General features: G+C 36.6%; 1 protein-coding gene across 1 annotated transcript in view; it reads right to left on the bottom strand.

The window, feature by feature from the left end:
* MMP16 (matrix metallopeptidase 16) overlaps nt 1-21,978 on the bottom strand; it is a 379,265-nt gene that overhangs the window by 150,069 nt on the left and 207,218 nt on the right. The window contains exon 4 of the mRNA XM_043483344.1: nt 48-352. Within this exon, the coding sequence (XP_043339279.1) occupies nt 48-352 (305 nt within the window). The remainder of the gene's footprint in view (nt 1-47; nt 353-21,978) is intronic.

Genomic DNA, 21,978 nt, shown 5'->3' with positions numbered 1-21,978 from the left:
TTACTTGGGCATTCTAAAAAAATAAAATAATAAAACTATGCACTTACCATCATGATTAGGATTTCCTAGTGTCCATGGCTCATCTGAGTCAAAATGAGTATCTCCCCCAATTCCTGGTCCAGGGAAATAGGCGTGTGCCAAAAACCCTCCCTCTCCATCAAAAGGAGAACTGTCTCCATGAAAGCCAGATGCAAAAATGATGGTTATATCCACATCACGTTTGCCATTTTCTAATTCACTGTAGGGAACTTCCTCAAATGTCAGAGGAGTGACATTCTGCCACACGTCAAAGGCACGGCGAATAGCTTTGCGGGTTTCAGGGTCTCCCACTTTTGGAGTTACGTTCTTTATACTGAAATTTAGAAAAAAAAAATGATCAGTATGACTTTATTATATATAACCTGACACATTGACTTTTTACATATTTTCATCACTTCAGCTGAGTAAAGAAATTAGAAAATGTCTCTTAGTAAGTAGGAAAAAAACTAATTCTTTCTCTCTCTATAGCTAAATATCACTATGCTGGGTCATTAAATTCTCAGCAGTATAGTAATCAATCTACCAAGGCTATAAGAGATCTTTTCTGCAGAATGGTTAACACTGGGGTAGTTAGATCAATCATCACTTTGTCTCCCGAACAATAATAGAAAAGTGGCTTTGCCAAATGATCAAACAGGTACAGCAGTTTTAAGCTGAAATAAAAAATTCAATTTATGTATGGTAATAATTACTTTTAGGGGCACACTATTGTGTACACACATTACTTCCAAACAATGTCTTTATGCTCATATCATGAATAATTCAGTGAACACAAAGTTATTTCTGTTTTCAAATAAAAGGTCAGTTAACTACAGGTTCTGACGTCAACTCTTCTCTTATATATTTAATTATTCATGGTCAAAGCCATGTGAGTGAATAGCTTTTTAATACAAATATTTAACAGTTATATGAATTTAAAGAGGTAACTTGGACACTATTAACTTATTTTTCTTGAGGCCAATAACATGTGGGAAAAATTATAAATATTTTTTTACTATTTAGCACTGATCAGATATTTCTCTTTTATCACTTATTTTACAATTTTCTAAATAGAACATGAACTAAATAAATATATATGTATACACTTAAGTATTTTATATTGTGGTAGTATAAGTTCATACATCTTTTCAAAAAGTAAAGAGTAAATTTCACACGGGTTATAAATAAGTTTCAGACCATTTCAACCAATAATTTTATACTGATGAATCCATGAGTTTCACTAAGGGAATATCTTAATGCATAGTGAAAGTGAAAGTGAAGTCGCTCAGTCGTGTCCGACTCTTTGCGACCCCATGGACTGTAGCCCACCAGGCTCCTCCGTCCGTGGGATTCTCCAGCCAAGAATACTGGAGTGGGGTGCCATTTCCTTCTCCAGGGGATCTTCCCAACCCCGGGGTTGAACCCAGGTCTCCCGCGTTGCGGGCAGACGCTTTAACCTCCGAGCCACCAGGGAAGCCCGTAGGAGGGTATAATATTCTGGTGAATATTATTATTTTTTTATTGTATGGAGGCTGAATGATATAAAAATTATGATGTCTCTATTACATGCCATAGTATATACAGGATTTGAAATTTTAAATAGCAAAAATGACTTTGCTATTTTCAACTATTTAACTATATGGAAAAATATTCAGGATAATTTCTGGTGGAAAAATAATATGCAGATTGTATTTTAACTCATCTGTAACTATGTCAAGATAATTACAAACATTAGGCAGGAAATTAAGCATTTACAAAAAACATTTAATTGAGCATTTACTGTGAGCCAGGTGAGTATCTCACACCTATCATAGAAACAAAGGATCTGAGAGTTAGGTGAATTTAGAGAAAATTTAGAATGGTAGAGCTAGTTTTTTAACCCAAATATCTTGACTCAAGAATCAATTATATTAAACTCTAATCTAGACTACACAAATAAAACAAGGTTTACACTATTTTCTAATCCATATTATAGACCAGACTTATAATGAATATTTGATGATAAATATCATCTATTATATACAAAGAAAATAAGGAGGCAAATCAAGTGAAATTATTTATTTTTATTGGAGTATAGTTGATTTACAATGTTTTATCAGCTTCAAATGAACAGTAATGTGAATCAGTTATACAGATATATATGTTCATGCTTTTTTAGAATCTTTTCCCATATAGCCCAGATACAGAGTATTGAAAAAAGTTCCCTGTGATATACAGTAAGTTCTTAGTTATCTATTGTATATATAATAGTATGTATATCTCAATCCCTATCTCCCAATTTACCCTCCGCCACTTAATCCCTAGTAACCACAAGTTGGTTTTCTACATCAGTGATTGTACTTCTGTATTGTAAATAAGTTCATTTTTACCTTTTTTTTTTTTAGATTTTACACATAGGAAATATCATATGATATTTGTCTTTCTCTGTCTGACTTATTTCACTCAGTATGACAAAGTTTAGGTCCATCCATTTTGCTGCAGATGGCATTCTTTTGTTCTTTTATAGCTAAGTAATACTCCATTGTAGATATGTACCACTTCTTCTTTATACATTTCTCTGTTGATAAACACTGAGCTGAGCTTGTTCCCATGTCTTGACTACTGTAAACAGTGCTACAGTGAGCACTGGGATGCATATATTTTTTTGAATTATGGTTTTTCTCAGGGTATATACCTAGGAATGGGATTGCTAGGTCACATGTTAGTTCCATTTTTACTTCTTAAAGAACCATCATATTATCCTCTGATGCTAAATTCCGATGCTGTAAAGAACAATATTGTATAGGAACCTCGAATGTTAGGTCTATGAATCAAGGTAAATTGGAAGTAGTCAAACAGGAAATGGTAAGAGTGAACATTAACATTTTAGGAATTGATGAACTAAAATGGAGTGGAATGAGTGAATTTGACTCAGATGACCATTTTATCTACTACTGTGGGCAAGAATCCCATCATAGTCAACACAAGACTCTGAAATTCAGTACTTGGATACAAACTCAAAAATGACAGAATGATCTCTGTTTGTTTCCAAGGCAAACTATTCAATATCACGGTAATCCAAGTCTATGCCCCAATCAGTAATGCTGAAGAAACTGAAGTTGAATGGGTCTATGAAGATCTACAATACCTTCTAGAACTAACACCCCTAAAAGATGTCCTTTTCATTATAGGGGACTGGAATGCAAAAGTAGGAAGTCAAGAGATACATGGAGTAACAGGCAAATTTGGCCTTGGAGTACAAAATGAAGCAGGGCAAAAGCTAATAGAGTTTTGCCAAGAGAACGCACGGGTCATAGCAAACACCCTCTTCCAACAACACAAGAGAAGACTCTACACATGGACATCACCAGATGGTCAACACTGAATTCAGATTGATTACATTCTTCGCACCCAGATGGAAAAGCTCTGTACAGTCAGCAAAAACAAGACTGGGAGCTGACCGTGATTCACATCATGAACTCCTTATTGCCAAATTCAGACTTAAATTGAAGAAAGTAGGGAAAACCACTAGACTATTCAGGTATGACCTAAATCAAATCCCTTATGATTATACAGTGGAAGTGACAAACAGATTCAAGAGATTAGATCTGATAGACAGAGTGCCTGAAGAACTATGGATGGAGGTTCATGACATTGTACAGGAGACAGGGATCAAAACTATCCAAAAGAAAAAGAAATGCAAAAAGGCAAAATGGTTGTCTGAGGAGGCCTTACAAATAGCTAAGGAAAGAAGAGAAGCTAAAGGCAAAGGAGAAAAGGAAAGATATTCCCATCTGAATGCAGAGTTCCAAAGAATAGCAAGGAGAGATAAGAAAGCCTTCCTCAGTAATCAATGCAAAGAAACAGAGGAAAACAATAGAATGGGAAAGACTAGAGGTATCTTCAAGAAAATTTGAGATATCAAGGGAACAATTTCATGCAAAGATGGGCACAATAAAGTACGGAAATGGTATGGACCTAACAGAAGCAGAAGATACTATGAACAGGTGATAAGAATACACAGAAGAACTATACAAAAAAGATCTTCGTGACCCAGATAACCACGATGGTGTGATCACTAACCTAGAGCCAGACATCCTGGAATGCAAAATCAAGTGGGCCTTAGAAAACATCACTACAAACAAAGCTAGTGGAGATCATGGAATTCCAGTTGAGCGATTTCAAATCCTAAATGATGATGCTGTGAAAGTGCTACACTCGGAATGCCAGCAAATTTGGAAAATTCAGCAGTGGCCACAGGACAAGAAAAGGTCAGTTTTCATTTCAATCCCAAAGAAAGGAAACGCCAAAGAATGCCCAAACTACTGCACAATTACACTCATCTCACACGCTAGCAAAGTAATGCTCAAAATTCTCCAAGCCAGGCTTCAGCAGTATGTAAATGGTGAACTTCCAGATGTTTGAGCTGGATTTATAAAAGGCAGAGGAACCAGAGATCAAATTGCCAACATCCGTTGGATCATCAGAAAAGCAAGAGTTCCACAAAAACATATACTTCTGCTTTATTGACTATGCCAAAGCCTTTGACTTTGTGGATCACAACAAACTATGGAATTTTCATACAGAGATGGGACTGTCAGACTGCCTTACCTGCCTCCTGAGAAATCTGTATGCTGGTCAAGAAGCAACAGTTAGTACTGGATGGGACAATGGACTGGTTCCAAATTGGGAAAGGAGTAGGTCAAGGCTGTAGATTGTCACCCTGCTTATTTAGCTTATGTGCAGAATACATCATGCGAAATGCTGGGATGGATGAAGCACCAGCTGGAATCAAGATTGACAGGAGAAATATCAATAACGTCAGATATGCAGACGACACCACCCTTATGGTAGAAAGCGAAGAAGAACTAAAGAGGCTCTTGATAAAAGTGAAAGAGGAGAGTGAAAAAGTTGGTTTAAAACTCAACATTCAGAAAACTAAGATCATGGCACCCAGTCCCATCACTTCCTGGCAAACAGATGGTGAAACAATGGAAACAGTGACAGACTTTTTTTTTTTTGAGCGCTCAAATCACTGCAGATGGTGATTGCAGCCATGAAAATAAAAGACACTTGCTCCTTGGAAGAAAAGCTATGACCAACCTAGACAGCATATTAAAAAGCAGAGACATTACTTTGCCAACAAAGGTTTGTCTAGTCACAGCAATGGTGTTTCCAGCAGTTATGTATGGCTGTGAGAGTTGGACTATAAAGAAAGCTGAGTGTGGAGGAATTGATGCTTTTGAACTGTGGTGTTGGAGAAGACTCTTGAGAGTCCCTTGGACAGCAAGGATATCAAACCTGTCAATCCTAAAGGAAGACAATCCTGAATAGTCATTGGAAGGACTGGTGTTAAAACTGAAACTCCCAATACTTTGGCCACCTGATGGGAAGAACTGACTCATTTGAAAAGACCCTGATGCTGGGAAAGATTGAAGGTGGGAAGAGAAGGGGACGACAGTGGATGAGATGGTTGGAGGGCATGGCCGACTCTATGGATGTGAGTTTGAGTAATCTCTGGGAGTTGGTGATGGACAGGGAGGCCTGGCGTGCTGCAGTCCATGGGGTCGCAGAGAGTCAGACACAACTGAGTGACTGAACTGAACTGATACTATCCTTCACAGTGGCTGTACTAATTTACATTCCCACCAAAAGCAGAAGAGGGGGGCTGTTCCTTCACATCCTCTCCAGCATTTATTGTTTATAGAATTTTTGGTGATGGCCATTTTGACCAGCGTGAGGTGAAACCTCATTGCAGTTTTGATTTGCATGTCCCTAATAATTAATGATATGGAGTATGTTTTCATTTCTTCTTTGGCCATCTATGTGTTTTATTCAGATAAATATTCTATTTAGATCTTCTGCCCATTTTTTGATTGGGTTTTTTAATTTACATTGAGCTTCATGAGTTTTTTTTTTTTTTTAATTTATTTTGGAGATTAATTCCTTTTCAGTTGGTTCATTTGCAAAGAGTTTCCCCCAATTTGAGGGTTGTCTTCTGTTTTGTTTATGATTTCCCTTCCTAATTACCTGTTTGATGGCTGATTGAGCATGCAGATTAATGTTTTAACTTTGAAATTTGTCTAATTTTCCTCGCAGTCTTATATTTTCTTCCCCACCTTAGCAGATTGCAGAACTATTTCAAAGAACATACTACATCATGGGTATTGCTCTAGGTGCTAGACATATTGCTGTGAATAAGTCTCTGATCTTGTAGAACTTATTTTAGTGATAGGAGATAAACAATAAAAATACAATTATGTATGGTTATAAATGAGTGGTGAGGAGGTGAGATAAGTAGATGATAAATGGGATATCAATGACAAATAGAGCCCTACTTGCCTCAGACTGAATTTCCAGCCAGTTCAGATAATGCGTCTGTTTAGTGAACTGGTGGCAAATGACCACTCAGGACAGTGATATGAGTTGAAAGAGAATTGGCAGGGAGTGTGTTATATTCTGTGAAAGCAAACCACGGGAGGGTTTTAAGCAGAGAAGTATCCTGGTGTTATTCCAGTTTACAAAGATCAGTACTCCTGATGAAAAATGACAAGGGGGACAAAATTGGACACAGTAAAACATTTCAGAAGTTTAAGCAACAGAAATTAGAGACATGTACTAGAGAGGCTATCATGGAGATGTGAAGAGTTAGACCATTTCAGTTTATGCTCTGCTGATAAATTTTTAATGGGAATTAATGTTGGATTGAATGTGCAGTGGAGAAACTGCTTTATTTTCAAACAGGATAACCTTACAATAAAGAAAATAAATGAAATTGTATTGGTATGATAGACATATAAGCATACAATGGTTCTGAGAATAATGAAGCAATATAATAAAAAATAATAAATGTGGAGTACGATTTGGACTTGAAAACACATCATTATGTTTTTCAAAGCTATGCACTGATGAGTTTCCAAAACGTGCTTAACTACAATATTTGTGATGTCATTAATAAATACAAGACACGAGTATCTTTTCAAATTACAGTTTTATGCAAACATAGTCCCAGGAATGGGTTGCTGGATCCTATGGGAGTTTTATATCTTTTTTAAGGACCCTCAACGCTATTCTGCATAATGGTTGTAGCAACTGACATTCCCACCTGCACTCTGGTGTTCACTGCGGCACTGTTTCCAGTGGCCAAGATAAGGAAGCAACCTAAATGTCCACCAACAGAGGGATGGATAAAGAAAATGTGGCACATGTATACAATGGAATATTACTCAACCATAACATAGAACAAAACAATGTCATTTGCAGCAACACAGATGGACCTAGAGATTACCATGTAAACTGAAGTCAGACAAAGACTAATTTCATATGACATCACTTATGTGTGGAATATAATAAAAATTATACAAATAGACTTTTTTACAGAACAGAAGCATACTCACAGACCTCAAAGTCAAACTTGTGGTTACCAGGGAGCAAACGTGGGGGAAAGTGATAGATGGAGAGTTTGGGATTGACATAAACATGCTACTATAACTAAAAGTGACCTACTGTATTATACATGGATGTCTACTCAATATTCTGTGGTGATCTATGTGGGAAATGAACCTGAAAAAGAATATATATATATATATATATATATTTGTGTGTATATACACACAATATTTACATTATTGTATATTTACATTACTGTAAATCTGAAACTAACACATAACTGTAAATCATCTCTATTCTAGTAAAAAAATATGTATGATACATTAGTGCACTTCAAAGTTGAACCTGGAATTCTGAATTAGGTGCACACAAAAACAATTTAGAAATCTGAATGCCATTAAGAGATGCATTTTGTGTTTACTAATAACTGAAATAATTAAGGGTGCAGAGAGATCATGTGATATTAAAAGTAAAATAACTTATTCTTGATATTCTAGTATATAATACATAAAATTGCTAATATATATTTGCAAAAATATGATACAATAAAATAAAAAATGTTATATTTTAAAAACAAAGTAATTTAATTTTAAAGTGCTTTTACTTTATCTTTCTTGGCAGAAATACAATGGTTATAGTTAACATTTTTCATTTTAACAAGACAGTATTTTCACTTTTTAAATTCTCTACTGGGCATTTTCATGATGCTATCTTAATGATTCTCTTAAATTTCAGTTTGGTAAATTTTATAAACTTTACCTTAATAATAATAAATATTATCTTTAATAATCACATCTTACACAATGCTACATAATAAAATTGACCAAATGGGAAATTTAAGACATCATTTTGCAACAGAACAATTGGTACTGAAGGCAAACTATGTTAACTTATTTTTAAGGTTACTGTTGAAAGTCAGGATTCACTAGTTTTAACTTCATTGAGTTGATACCAATTCATTTAATTAAAAAAATTGTATACTAATAATGGAGTATTTTTCCTTCCTGCTTTAACAGAGTGATGAATTTTTTCCAAAACTAAAGTATCAGTTTCTCTATAATATTAAAGTAAGGAAAAAAAGTAAATATTTTGGTGTTTGGTAGTATATACTAGCCAGCATATGAAAAGGCAGAAACATTGCTTTGCTGACAAAGGTCCATCTAGTCAAAGCTATGGTTTTTCCAGTGGTCATATATGGATGTGAGAGTTGGACTTATAAAGAAAGCTGAGCACTGAAGAACTGATGCTTTTGAACTGTGGTGTTGGAGAAAGCTCTTGAGAGTTACTCGAACTGCAAGGAGATCCAACCAGTCCATCCTAAAGGAAATCGTCCTGAATATTCATTGAAAGGACTGATGTTGAAGCTGAAACTCCAATACTTTGGCCACCTGATGTGAAGAGCTGACTCATTGGGAAAGACCCTGATGCTGGAAAAGATTGAAGGCGGGAGGAGAAGGGGACAACAGAGGATGAGATGGTTGGTGGCATCACCAACACGATGGAGATCAGTTTGAGCAAGCTCCAGGAGCTGGTGATGGACAGGGAAGCCTGGCGTGCTGCAGTTCGTGGGGTCGCAAAGAGTCAGACACGACTGAACGACTGAACTGACTGATTATACACTAAAAGTTTAGAAAAAACTTAGACTCTGCTTTACAGTCTCAGTAGTGTAGTGAAGTCGCTCAGTCGTGTCTGACTCTTTGCGACCCTATGGACTATAGCCTACCAAGCTCCTCTGTCCATGGGATTTTCCAGGCAAGAATAATGGAGTGGGTTGCCATTTCCTTCTCCAACAGAAGTTCTCAATAGAAAAACAAAAATTTCTCCATAATAAGTGAAATATTAAGTTTAGTTCACTATTTCTAGGGTAATTTTTTTTTAATGTGAGAATTTGACATTTAAAGAAACTAAATTTGGGGAGAAAGACTTACTAACAAAACTCTATCAACTATGGATTTTTCTTTACTAGAATTTTCTTTACTAGTTCTGTAAAATAAATTAACGTGAAATGTAAAATTATCATACATTTGTTCATTCGAACATAAGTTACAGGAAATGTGAAACAAGGGCATTGACAAAGGTTTCATCACTTTCAAATCAAGTAAACTCTAGGTACTCAGGAGACAGTAAATTTTACCCAATGCCTAAAATTACTTTGTAGAGTCAGAATTCTCTAGTTTTAACATATTGGGTGCATACCAATTCTTTAATAAAATCTTATATACTGATAATGATTATCCCCCCTAAAGTTTTGATATAGTGATGAATCTTTTTCAAATTTTGAGTACTGTTTTTCTCTAATTTCAATATAAGAAAAAAACTTGAATATTTTGACATTTAGATAAGACACAGAGGGTATATGATATACTTATGTCAAGATATTTTGGTATGACCAAGTCTAAATAACTTTTACTCAATTTAGTAGAGAAAAATAGTTGTTCAGAAAAGCATGCTATCATTTGATTAAAAATGACTAGCAATTCAATGGAATTTATTATAGCTGGGAAAATAGACAACTGCTAAGAATATAAAAGAGTAAAAATAATAAACTACGTATTTAAATTATCAGCAGATCCTTATCCAGAATGTATCAAAATATTCTATCAGAGGACAACTAAATAGATTAATTTACATTTACACATATTATGTTTCTATAGTTGATGAGGCTTTATTTTGTTTTTTAAAATACAAGAAATCATCAGAGTAGAGATTGACTATAGAGTCTCTCTAGGAAAGCTGATGTTAAATATTTGACTATTTCCAAAGATGCTAGCTTTCCACGTAGGGCATTTGTTGCTGTTCAGTTGCTAGGGCATGTCTGACTCTTTGCAACCCCATGGACTACATGGGTCTTATTTATATAGTGGATACACAGATTGGTCAAGAGGATAATCAAGTTCAGTGAGCTCACTGGGTTGAGAGAGAATGATGAGAAATGTTTCCAGAAGCAATTTTCTTTAGCAATTTCTAGGTTTCTTTTCTGGGTATGTATTGGTAGAGTAAAATAATAACTTCTAGGGTTATAACCTCAGTAGTCACAGAAGCATGAACTTGAAATCAAGGTTAGCTAAACGAAGAATTTACTAGGGAAATCTATACAGTTAATACAACATAGTACTATCATATCAATTAATAAAACTACTCATTGATTTTTAAATAGATTTATCTGGCAGTTGATACCAATCCCATTGGCCATTTATTACATAAAATATTTTGGAGTTTATATTTTACAGAGAAAAGGAATTTAGGCTAAATATATTTTATATAATACTCAGTAAACCTGGGAATTGGAGATCTGTGTGATAAAGGTAGGACTCATTAAGGTCATGTTAATATTTTGGAGAAAGTTTAATCAAAGTCTACTAAGAATTCATTAATTAATTCAACAACTATTTATTGAGAAGAAGCTCTATTACATAACATAAAATGGGTATGGTCACTGATGAACTGAAGCTCCTGTATGGTCTTGAAGTAACACAAAATACACTGTTTTACAATTATTCACTTTCCTACCTGTCTCCCATACTAGACTACATTCTCCACAGGAACAGGGCCTTTGCCTAACTCATCCGTCTACTGACAGTTCTGCCTCAAAATGCTGTTCAATAATCATTTACTGAATCAGTTCAGTTCAGTTCAGTCGCTCAGTTGTGTCCGACTCTTTGCGACCCCATGAACTGAAGCACGCCAGGCCTCCCTGTCCATCACCAACTCCCGGAGCTTACCCAAACTCATGTCCACTGAGTCGGTGATGCCATCTAAGCATCTCATTCTCTGTTGTCCCCTTTTCCTCCTGCCTTCAATCTTTCCCAACATCAGGGTCTTTTCAAATGAGTCAGCTCTTCACATCAGGTGGCCAAAATATTGGAGTTTCAGCTTCAACATCAGTCCTTCCAATGAACACCCAGGACTGATTTCCTTTAGGATGGACTGGTTGGATCTCCTTGCAGTCCAAGTCGCTTTCAAGAGTCTTCTCTGACACCACACTTCAAAAGCATCAATTCTTCTGTGCTCAGCTTTTTTATAGTTCAACTCTCACATCCATACATGACCACTGGAAAAACCATAGCCTTGACTAGATGGACCTTTGTTGACAAAGTAATGTCTCTGCTTTTTAAAATGCTGTCTAGCATGGTTATAACTTTCCTTCCAAGGAGTAAGCGTCTTTTAATTTCATGGCTGCAATCACCATCTGCAGTGATCTTGGAGCCCCAAAAAATAAAGTCAGCCACTGTTTTCACTGTTTCCCCATCTATTTGCCATGAAGTGATGGGACTGGATGCCATGATCTTAGTTTTCTGAATGTTGAGCTTTAAGTCAACTTTTTCACTCTCCTCTTTCACTTTCATCAAAAGGCTCTTTAGCTCTTCTTCACTTTCTGCCATAAGGTGGTGTCATCTGCATATCTGAGGTTATTGATATTTCTCCTGGCAATCTTGATTCCAACTTGTGCTTCCTCCAGCTTCCTCCAGAAAAGCCCAGCGTTTCTCATGATGTACTCTGCATATAAGTTAAATCAGCAGGGTGACAATATACAGCCTTGATGTACTCCTTTTCCTATTTGGAACCAGTCTGTTGTTCCATGTCCAGTTCTAACTGTTGCTTCCTGACCTGCATACAGGTTTCTCTAGAGGCAGGTCAGGTGGTCTGGTATTCCCATCTCTTGAAGAATTTTCCAGTTTATTGTGATCCACACAGTCAAAGGCTTTGGCATAATCAATAAAGCCAAAAATAGATGTTTTTCTGGAACTCTCTTGCTTTTTCGATGATCCAACAGATGTTGTCAATTTGATCTCTGGTTCCTCTGCTTTTTCTAAAACCAGCTTGAACATCTGGAAGTTTATAGTTCACGTATTGCTGAAGCCTGGCTTGGAGAATTTTGAGCATTACTTCACTAGCATGTGAGATGAATGCAATTGTGCAGTAGTTGGAACATTCTTTGGCATTGCCTTTCTTTTGGATTGGAATGAAAACTGACCTTTTCCAGTCCTGTGGCCACTGCTGAGTTTTCCAAATTTGCTGACATATTGAGTGCAGCACTTTCACAGCATCATCTTTTAGGATTTGAAAGAGCTCAACTGGTATTCCATCACCTCCACTAGCTTTGTTCGTAGTGATACTTCCTAAGGCCCACTTGACTTCACATTCCAGGATGTCTGGCTCTAGGTGAGTGATCACACCATCATGGTCATCTGGATCATCAAGATCTTTTTTGCATAGTTCTTCTGTGTATTCTTGCCACCTCTTCTTAATATCTTCTCATTCTGTTACATCCATACCATTTCTGTCCTTTATTGAGCCCATCTTTGCATGAAATGTTCACTAGACCATTCAGATATGACCGAAATCAAATCCCTTATGATTATACAGTGGAAGTGAGAAATAGATTTAAGGGACTAGATCTGATAGACAGAGTGCCTGATGAACTATGGATGGAGGCTTGTGACACTGTACAGGAGACAGGAATCAAGACCATCCGCAAGAAAAAGAAATGCAAAAAGGCAAAATGGTTGTCTGAGGAGGCCTTACAAATAGCTGTGAAAAGGTGGGAAGCGAAAAGCAAAGGAGAATAGGAAAGATATACCCATTTGAATGCAGAGTTCCAAAGAATAGCAAGGAGAGATAAGAAATCCTTCCTCAGCGATCTTTGCAAAGAAATAGAGGAAAACAACTGAATAGGAAAGACTAGAGATGTTTTTAAGAAAATTAGAGATAGCAAGGGAACATTTCGTTTACTGAATGACAGACACCTAATTATCCAAAATCAAACTTTGTCAAAGAAAATTGACCATAAAGATTCAAGTAATAGGTGAATGGCCACCAGTACTTCTATTACATTTATAACCAGCATGCATATTATGCATCTGTTATATGTACCTTTAAGAACACATACATGGTATGACCTCAGAAGTTCCCATTTCTAGGCATCAAACCCTGAGGTCATTAAAGTGGAAGACACAGGGGTCTAGACATTCCATTTAAATAGACTGATTATAGAAAGCTCCTTCCAAGCCCACATTTTAAATATAGGAAGACATCTTTTTTTTATTTTTTCATTTATTTTTATTAGTTGGAGGCTAATTACTTTACAATATTGCAGTGGTTTTTGCCATACATTGACATGAATCAGTCATGGATTTACATGTGCTCCCCATCCCGATCCCCCCTCCCGCCTCCCTCCCCATCTGATCCCTCTGGGTCTTCCTAGTGCACCAGGCCCGAGCACTTGTCTCATGCATCCAGCCTGGGCTGGTGATCTGTTTCACCCTTGATAGTATACTTGTTTCAATGCTATTCTCTCAGAACATCCCACCCTCGCCTTCTCCCACAGAGTCCAAAAGTCTGTTCTGTACATCTGTGTCTCTTTTTCTGTTTTAAATATAGGGTTATCATTACCATCTTTTTAAATTCCATATATATGCGTTAGTATACTGTATTGGTCTTTATCTTTCTGGCTTACTTCACTCTGTATAATGGGCTCCAGTTTCATCCATCTCATTAGAACTGCTTCAAATGGATTCTTTTTAATGGCTGAGTAATATTCCATTGTGTATATGTACCATAGCTTCCTTATCCATTCGTCTGCTGATGGGCATCTAGGTTGCTTCCATGTCCTGGCAATTATAAACAGTGCTGCAATGAACATTGGGGTGCATGTGTCTCTTTCAGATCTAGTTTCCTTGGTATAGGAAAAGAAGAAGTTAAACTCTCACTGTTTGCAGACGACATGATCCTCTACATAGAAAACCCTACAGACTCTACCAGAAAATTACTAGAGCTAATCAATGAATACAGTAATGTTGCAGGATATAAAATTAACACACAGAAATCCCTTGCATTCCTATATGCTAACAATGAGAAAAGAGAAAGAGAAATTAAGGAAACAATACCATTCACCATTACAGCAAAAAGACATCTTAAACTTATATAATCAAACTTTCCAACCATTCCACACATGTTCCCTAACTTCCCTGACAAGTGAATACATTTCCTGGTTTATATGTTTCCAATGATGGGAAAGACTTTTAGGATAAATGGTTTAATTTTCCAGTAGCTCAAAATATTAGATTTTTTGGAAAGCCTTTAAATATTTGAGAATAACAGGAAATTTCTCCCATAAATACTTCTTCCACCATGTTGAGAATCCTTGGCTCTGATCTTGAGTTCTTCCTCATGCAAACTGTACTCAAGATCTCTTAATATTTTGATTTATTTTGCCAAGAAGCAGCTAAAATATGGTGGCACAAGGCAAAAAGGATACATGAGATAAGACATGGCCAGCAAAGCAAAGAAAAAAAATTAGCATCTCCACTTTTTGAACACTTTGATTTCTATAGCTCTAATCTGGACACCCCAGCTTTTTATTTTTTGAGCCACATTATACTTTTGGCTCATAATGAGCTTGCAATCAACTGAAACCTAGATTCAACTACCCTGACTCCAACTTTTATCTTTATTCTGTAATGGCACTTTCAGCAATCTTTTTCATGAATAATTATTTTTTGAGCTCCAATGTCATATTTTGTATTTACTTTCCTAAATATAATAAAATAAAAAAGTAGTAGCAAATGATGTTACTTATCATGCACAAGGCAACTTCTTAACACCTTACATATATTAAAAGACAATATGCCTTAGCTCTCACTCTCAACTTTCTCTTATCCTATCATAATATTCTCAACAAGTTCTGGGATTTGTCTGATAAATTAAAGGAGTTAAGATACTAATCAGAATGTATTAAGCACTAATTATGTTTTGAACACTGTGCTTTTTTTTCTTCCCCCTACTGTCTGACTTGTCCCCCAAGCTTTATGAGGCAGGTGTTGTTATAATACTCTCTTTTCACACAGGGGAAATGAGACTTAGGAAGGATGAGTAACTTGATTCTGACTTTACAGAGAGCAAGTATCAAAGCAAGGATTCAAATCCAGATCATTCTTACTCCAAAACTCTTAATCACATGATGTGCATATCAATAATAGAACATTTAAAAAATAATCTGGAAGTTTATAGGGATAAATACCTGATTATTTGAAAGTTCAAAACTAGCTGAGACAATTGTCAGTATAGGGACTCAACAAAAATACAATTATGATCAGTTCTAACCATAATCATTCTCAACAGTTTCCCTCTTTCTTTCTTTTTAAAATGAATGGTATAGTTACTGCCCAATGATATAGAGAGACTAAACAGGGTATGTCATCAAAAGTTTGGAAATTAGATCAGACAAGGAATAATATCTGAAATTAAAACACTAAATATCAACATATATAGTTGAGTGAACTTTATAGGTCTCAAATTGATAATATACTTTAATCCAACTAGTATTTTTTGATTTTTATATGGTATGAAGACTCTAATTTCATTGTTTTTAATATAAATAATCAATTATCACAGAATAACTTAATAAGTAAAATAGTCCATCCTTTCTCCACTGATCTACACAGTCTACTCTGGCATAAATCATTTTTTTTTAAATAAAGGGATCGATCTATTTCTGTGATCTCTTCACTGCTGGACTGTTTGTCTATCTCTCTGTGCTAATATCACATATTGCCTTAATTAGTATTGATTTAAGAAAGTCTTCATATCTAGTAAATGGGAACATTTTTATTAATATTGGACCTTCACTAATAATCAGATATTTTCTAGTCAGTTTGTTAAATTTAAATAAAAATATTATTGGGAATTTTGTTAAAATTGCATTCAATTTATGAAAAATTTAAACATTTATTATACTGAGCCTTTCTATTAAGAGCAAAATATATTTTGCTCTAATTTACTTTTTGTCTTCTTATGTCATTTAGTACAAGTTCCTAATTTTCTTCTTAAAGCGTTTACACATCTTTTGTAAATTTAGTTTTTGTTCTTATATTTTCGTGTCTTTTTTTTAAATGTCATTTAAAATGTCATTTTTTTAAAGATTATACTCTGTGTGAATGTCTGTGTACCTTGTATATTGATCTTGTAAAAACACTTCTAGTTTCTGCTCTAACATATAAAGCGTTTGGCAGTTGTAATTCCAAACTTCACAATAAGGGGGAAACAAATGCTGAGCAAACAAAAAATAATTCTTAGCTCCATCAGAGAACTGCAGTTACAGAGCGAACTGGCACCCCCAAAACTGGAGAGACAGAAGACTACAGAGAATCAGAAGCAAAAGTCCCTGAAGCATTTTGCTGTAGTATAAGAAAAAATTAAAAGGCTGAGATAAATTCCGCAGATACAATTCCCAGAAGTCACAGCCACCTAAAAAGCAGATTTAATCACAGGGCTATAGACTGCTTCCTCACCCTAATACCTTGTACCGCATCAGTGAGGCTCAGTATAATACCCGTGGATTATAAATGGGAAAGCTGCAAGACACAAAGTCTATTTCAGTGTTTCTAGAGGAAGGAGGAGAAGATGGCGGAAGAGTAGATGGACTCAGAGTAGTCTCTCTCCACAGGGATGCATCAGGAACACATCCACAAATGCAGCAGTTCTCACAGAGCATCAGCTGAGACCTGGCAGAGTCCCTGACCAGTGGAAAGGAATATATGGACCCAGGCACAACTCAGGAGGTTGAGGGAAAGGAAGGAGGAGGAGAGTGAATAGGACCTGGCCTGCAACCCGGAGTCGGGGAGCAGAGGCCGGGGAGAGAGCCCCACAGCCGGTCAATTGATTCGGACAGAAGAGAAGCATTTGAGCAAACTCCTGTGGATGATACACATGCAGAGAGGGGGATAAAACCACCACTCCAGCTCCAGCTCCAGGGGCACAGCGACAAAGGAAGGGGTCTGAAAACCTTTCCATCAGCTGTCTAAGCTATAGATTAAATTCACACAATCAACTAGATGGACTCGACGTCTATAGAGTGAAGCAGCTGATCTGTGACAGTCCGAATGAAGTAAGAAACACACAGAACAATCTGCCATGGATGATGTCCTTGGACAGGGATGCAAGTCTACCAGTGCACACGGTGGCTGGGAGCTGGATCGTGGGGCTCGGGGAGCAATCTCAGTGCAAGGACCGACGATGACTGCAGGGAGACAGCTCAAGGGGGCAGGGGAGAGGAAGTTCATGATGAAGAGTGTCTTTGGAAGAAATCCTGGAGACCATGGAAGCAGGGTGCTACTGCTGAGTCATGTGGAGGAGTATGGCCATCACTGTAGCCTCCCTCTCCTCACACGCATGCACTGGCAACTGAGCACAGAGAAGGACCCCGGCCAGGGGTCTTTGAGCAGCTGCTGGCCCAAGCAATGGAGAAGGACCAGTCAGGAAGGCACGTTGGGTGTCAGCTGCCAGAGGCGAGAAAAGAATCCTAATAGAGTCATATCGCCCGTGCCCGTGGCCACTGGCTTCTCTGCACATCTGGCACCGCCAAGCCTCCTGCAGTCAAAGCAGCTGCACCACCTCCAGGCCCGGTCTTCACTGGAGCAGACTCAAGTCCTTTAGGGCATCCTTGGAAGCAAACTCCTGTGGGCGATGCACATGCAGAGATGGGGATAAAACCGCCACTGAGCTCCAGGGGCAGAGCGACAAAGGAAGAGGTTTGAAAACCTTCCTATCAGCTGTCTAAGCTACAGGTTAAATTCACACAGTCAACTGGATAGACTCTATGTCTACAGAATATATAAAAGGACAATGAGTGTTTCCACAAAAGAAAACACTCTAGCTCTGGCAACTGGGGTCACTGGAGACAATCAAATGCAGGAGAAGGGCCAGATAGAGTCCAAGCCGTCCCCACATCAAGTCCAGGGACCAGGCCTCCCCAGCACTGGAGGGTCTCCTTGGGAGGCACAAGGGAGCTGTGGCTCACAGTGGGAGAAGGGAGACCCGAGAAAAACATTTATTTTTATCCTTATGTTTTCATTTGTTCTGCAATTCATTCTGGAATTTTTTTTTTCTTTTCTCTTTATTCTTTCTTTCTTGTTGTGGTTGCTGGTTAAAACAACAAAGCCTGGATGACAATACATCTGTTTACAACATGGTCAACCAAATATTGTAAGCTCACTGTTGAGGCCCTACCACTCAGAAAAACAGCAACAACAAAGATTCCTTTCAAAATATTACTGCTCACTGACAATGCATCTGGTAACTCAAGAGCTGTGATAGAGATATACAAGATCCATGTTGTTTTCATGACTACTAACACGATATCCATTATACAGCCCTTGAATTAGGAAGTGATTTTAACTTTAAAATCTTAATATTTAAGAAATACATTTTGTAAGGCTATAGCTGCCATAGATAGTGATTCCTCTGATGAATTTGAGTAAACTGAAAATTTTTTAGACAGAATTCACCATTCTTTATGCCATTAAGAACATTTATGATTCATTGAAAGATATAATATCAATATTCATAGGAGTTTGGAAAAAATTCATTCTGATCTTCATGGATGACTTCGAGTGTTTCAAGACTTCAGTGGAAGAAATAACTGCAAATGTTGTAGAAATAACATGACAATGAACAGCAAACATGAGCTTAAGGATATGACTGAATTGTTACAATCCCATGATAAAACTTTAAATGATGAGAAGCTGATTCTTACTGATGAGCAAAGAAAATTGTTTCTTGAAATGGAATCCACTCTAGGTGAAGATGCCATGAAGATTGTTGGAATAACAGAAAAAGGATTTAGAATATGATGTAAACTTGGTTGATAAAACAGTGGCAGAGTTTGAGAGAACTGACTTCAGTTTTGAAAGAAGGGCTACTGTGGGTAAACTGCTATTAAACAACACTGAATGTTACAAAGAAATCACCCATAAAGGAAAGAGTCAATCAGTGTAGCAAGATTCATTATTGGCTTCTTTTAAGAAATTGCCTCAGACCATGACTTTCACCAACTGCCACCTTGATCACTCAGCAGTTATCAACAACTGAAGGTTAGCAATTTTTAATCAATAAAGTATTTTTAACTAAAGCATGCACATGGTGCTTTGGACATAATGCAGTTGTACACTTAATAGGCCGCAGTGTAGTGTAAACATAACTTCTATACTTAGACATACTGATAAGCCAAAAAATCATGACATTTATTTTATTTGCTATTTCTGCTTGACTGATATATTCACTTTACTGTGCTGGTCTAGGACTGAACCCAGAATAGTTCTGAGGGAGGCCTTTGATGGCAAACTAATTCTAAAGTTTATGTGGGAAGGTAAGAGGTGCTGAATACACACCAAAATACTGAAGAATAAAATCAGAAAATTGACAGTATCTGATATCAAGACTATAGTAATCCAGAAATGTAACACTGTTTTATGAGTAGACACATGATTCAATGAACCAGAATAAAGAGCCCAGAAATTTACCTACACACATAGGCAACTGACCTTTGATAAAAGATCAAAGGCAATAGAGAAAGGATGGTCTTTCTAACCTATAATAGTGCTAGAAAAACTGAAAATTCATGGGCAAAAAACTTGAATTCTAGACAACTGACTTTACACCTTTCACAAAAACAAAATTCAAAACTGGATCATAATCTTAAATGTAAATGTAAAACTATTAAAATTTTAAAAGATAACATAGGAGAAATTCTAAGTGACCTTTGGTTTGGATATGCTTTTTGTTTTTTTTTGATAAAACACCAAAAGCACAATATAGAAAAGAGAATAATTGATAAGTTGGAACTCATTAAAATTAAAACTTCTACAAAATATACTGAAAAGACAATGGAATGTCAAGCCATGGACTGAGACAACAAATTGAAAATATATCTGATAAAATATTTGTGATCCAAAATATACATAGAACCCTTAAAATAACAACTCAAAAGTTGATCAAAAGATCTAAACAGTCATCTCACAAAAGATGATGTGCAGATGGCAAACAAGTAAAATATGAAAATATGCTTAGCTTCACAATTCGTTAGAGAATTGTGAGTTAAAAAATTGAGTAACCACTTATTAGAATCCAGAACATTGACAGCACTAAATCTTGACAAACTTGCAGAGTAACAGTAAGTTTCATTCATCACTGGTAGTAATGGAAAATGGTATAGCCACTTGGAAGATAGTTTGGTAGTTACTTAAAAAGCTAACCATAGTCTTACCTTATGATCAGCAAAATTCCACACCCAGGTGTTTAGACAAATGAGTTGAAAACTAAAGCCCACACAAAAACCAGAATGCATGTTTATATCAACCTTACTAATAATTGCCCAAAACTAGAAGCAACCAAGAAATCTTCAGCAGATGAACAGGTAAGCAAGCTGTGATAAACCCATACAATGGAATATTACTCAGTAATACAATAAAAAGAAATGAGCTATCAGGTCATGAAAAGACAGAGGAAACTTAAATGCATATTATTTTGTGAATAAAGGTAGTCTGAAAAGGCACAGCCGAAATGGCTATGGTTGGTGTTTTCAACCATATGACATTCTAGGAAAGGCAAAAACCATAAAGATATTAAAACCACCAGTAGTTTCCAGAGAAGAGGGATGACTAGGTGCAACAAAGGATTTTCAAGGCAGTGAGACTCTTCTGTGTGATACTGTAATTCTACAGGACTTCCCCAGTGCCTCAGTGGTAAAGAATCTGCCTGCAATGCAAGAGACATGGGTTTGCTCTCTGGGCTGGGAAGATCCTCTGAGGAGGGCACAGCAACCCACTTCAGTATTCTTGCCTGGAGAATCCCATGGAATGAGCAGCCTGCTGGGCTCCCGTTTACAGATAGCAGAGAGTCGGACATGACTGAAGTGACCACGCATGCACACACGCGGGCACTGTAATGCCCTATGATATGCATTTCTCAAAATCTGTAAAACTGTGACACAAATAGTGAGCTTTGGTGCAAACTATTGATTTTAGTCAGTAATATAGCAATACTGGCTCAACAATTGTAACAAACACCTAATAAGAGAGAAACTGTGTGAGTGTGTATATAAGTTGGGGGTGAGGGGGTTGAGAATAACTGTATTATCTGCTCAACTTTTCTGTAAACCTAAAATGGCTCTAAAAATAAAATCTATTTTTTTTTAACCTGGGTATATTTTATTATTTCTAAAAAATTATCTAGAGTTTATTCTGGGTGTTCTGTTAGAAAGTAATACAACTATGACTAAAGATAGTTTTATTTCTTTAAAAATCCTTACATCTTTTATTTTATTTTATTACCTTACAACTATAAGCAGCTGTGCAATGTTGTTGGAAGCGGGTAGAAAGAGCAAGTACTTTATTGTTTTCCTTAATAGTATTTTTCCCAACACCTCACATTATAGTGTTCATGTTATATGTGAAATACATAAGGCAGTGGTGATTTTTGTCTTTGTAGATGCCACTTTTCTGATTAAACATCTTCTTTGCTTTAATTCCAAATTATCATAAGTGGAATTAAATTTTCTTGAACACATTTCTGTATCTATTAAGGTGATCATATAGAGAATTTCCTTTAATATACCCTATTACTTTTAAGACAGAAGGGAGACCAGCCCTGGATTACTAAATTAGGTTGAATGACCATGGCTTATACTTCTCTTGCATCCGGTTGCTTCCCTTTCAAAACGGGCATCGCATTCATATGGCTGTTCAACTTCTCCATATGACTGTAATACCACGAGGAAAGGTGAAGTCTCTAGGCTTTATTTATTGTTATACCTCC

Source organism: Cervus canadensis, chromosome 12 (assembly GCF_019320065.1).
Source record: "Cervus canadensis isolate Bull #8, Minnesota chromosome 12, ASM1932006v1, whole genome shotgun sequence".
Taxonomy (NCBI): domain Eukaryota; kingdom Metazoa; phylum Chordata; class Mammalia; order Artiodactyla; family Cervidae; genus Cervus; species Cervus canadensis.
Note: the sequence above shows the minus strand (reverse complement) of the source record. Positions and strands in the feature narration are given on the sequence as shown.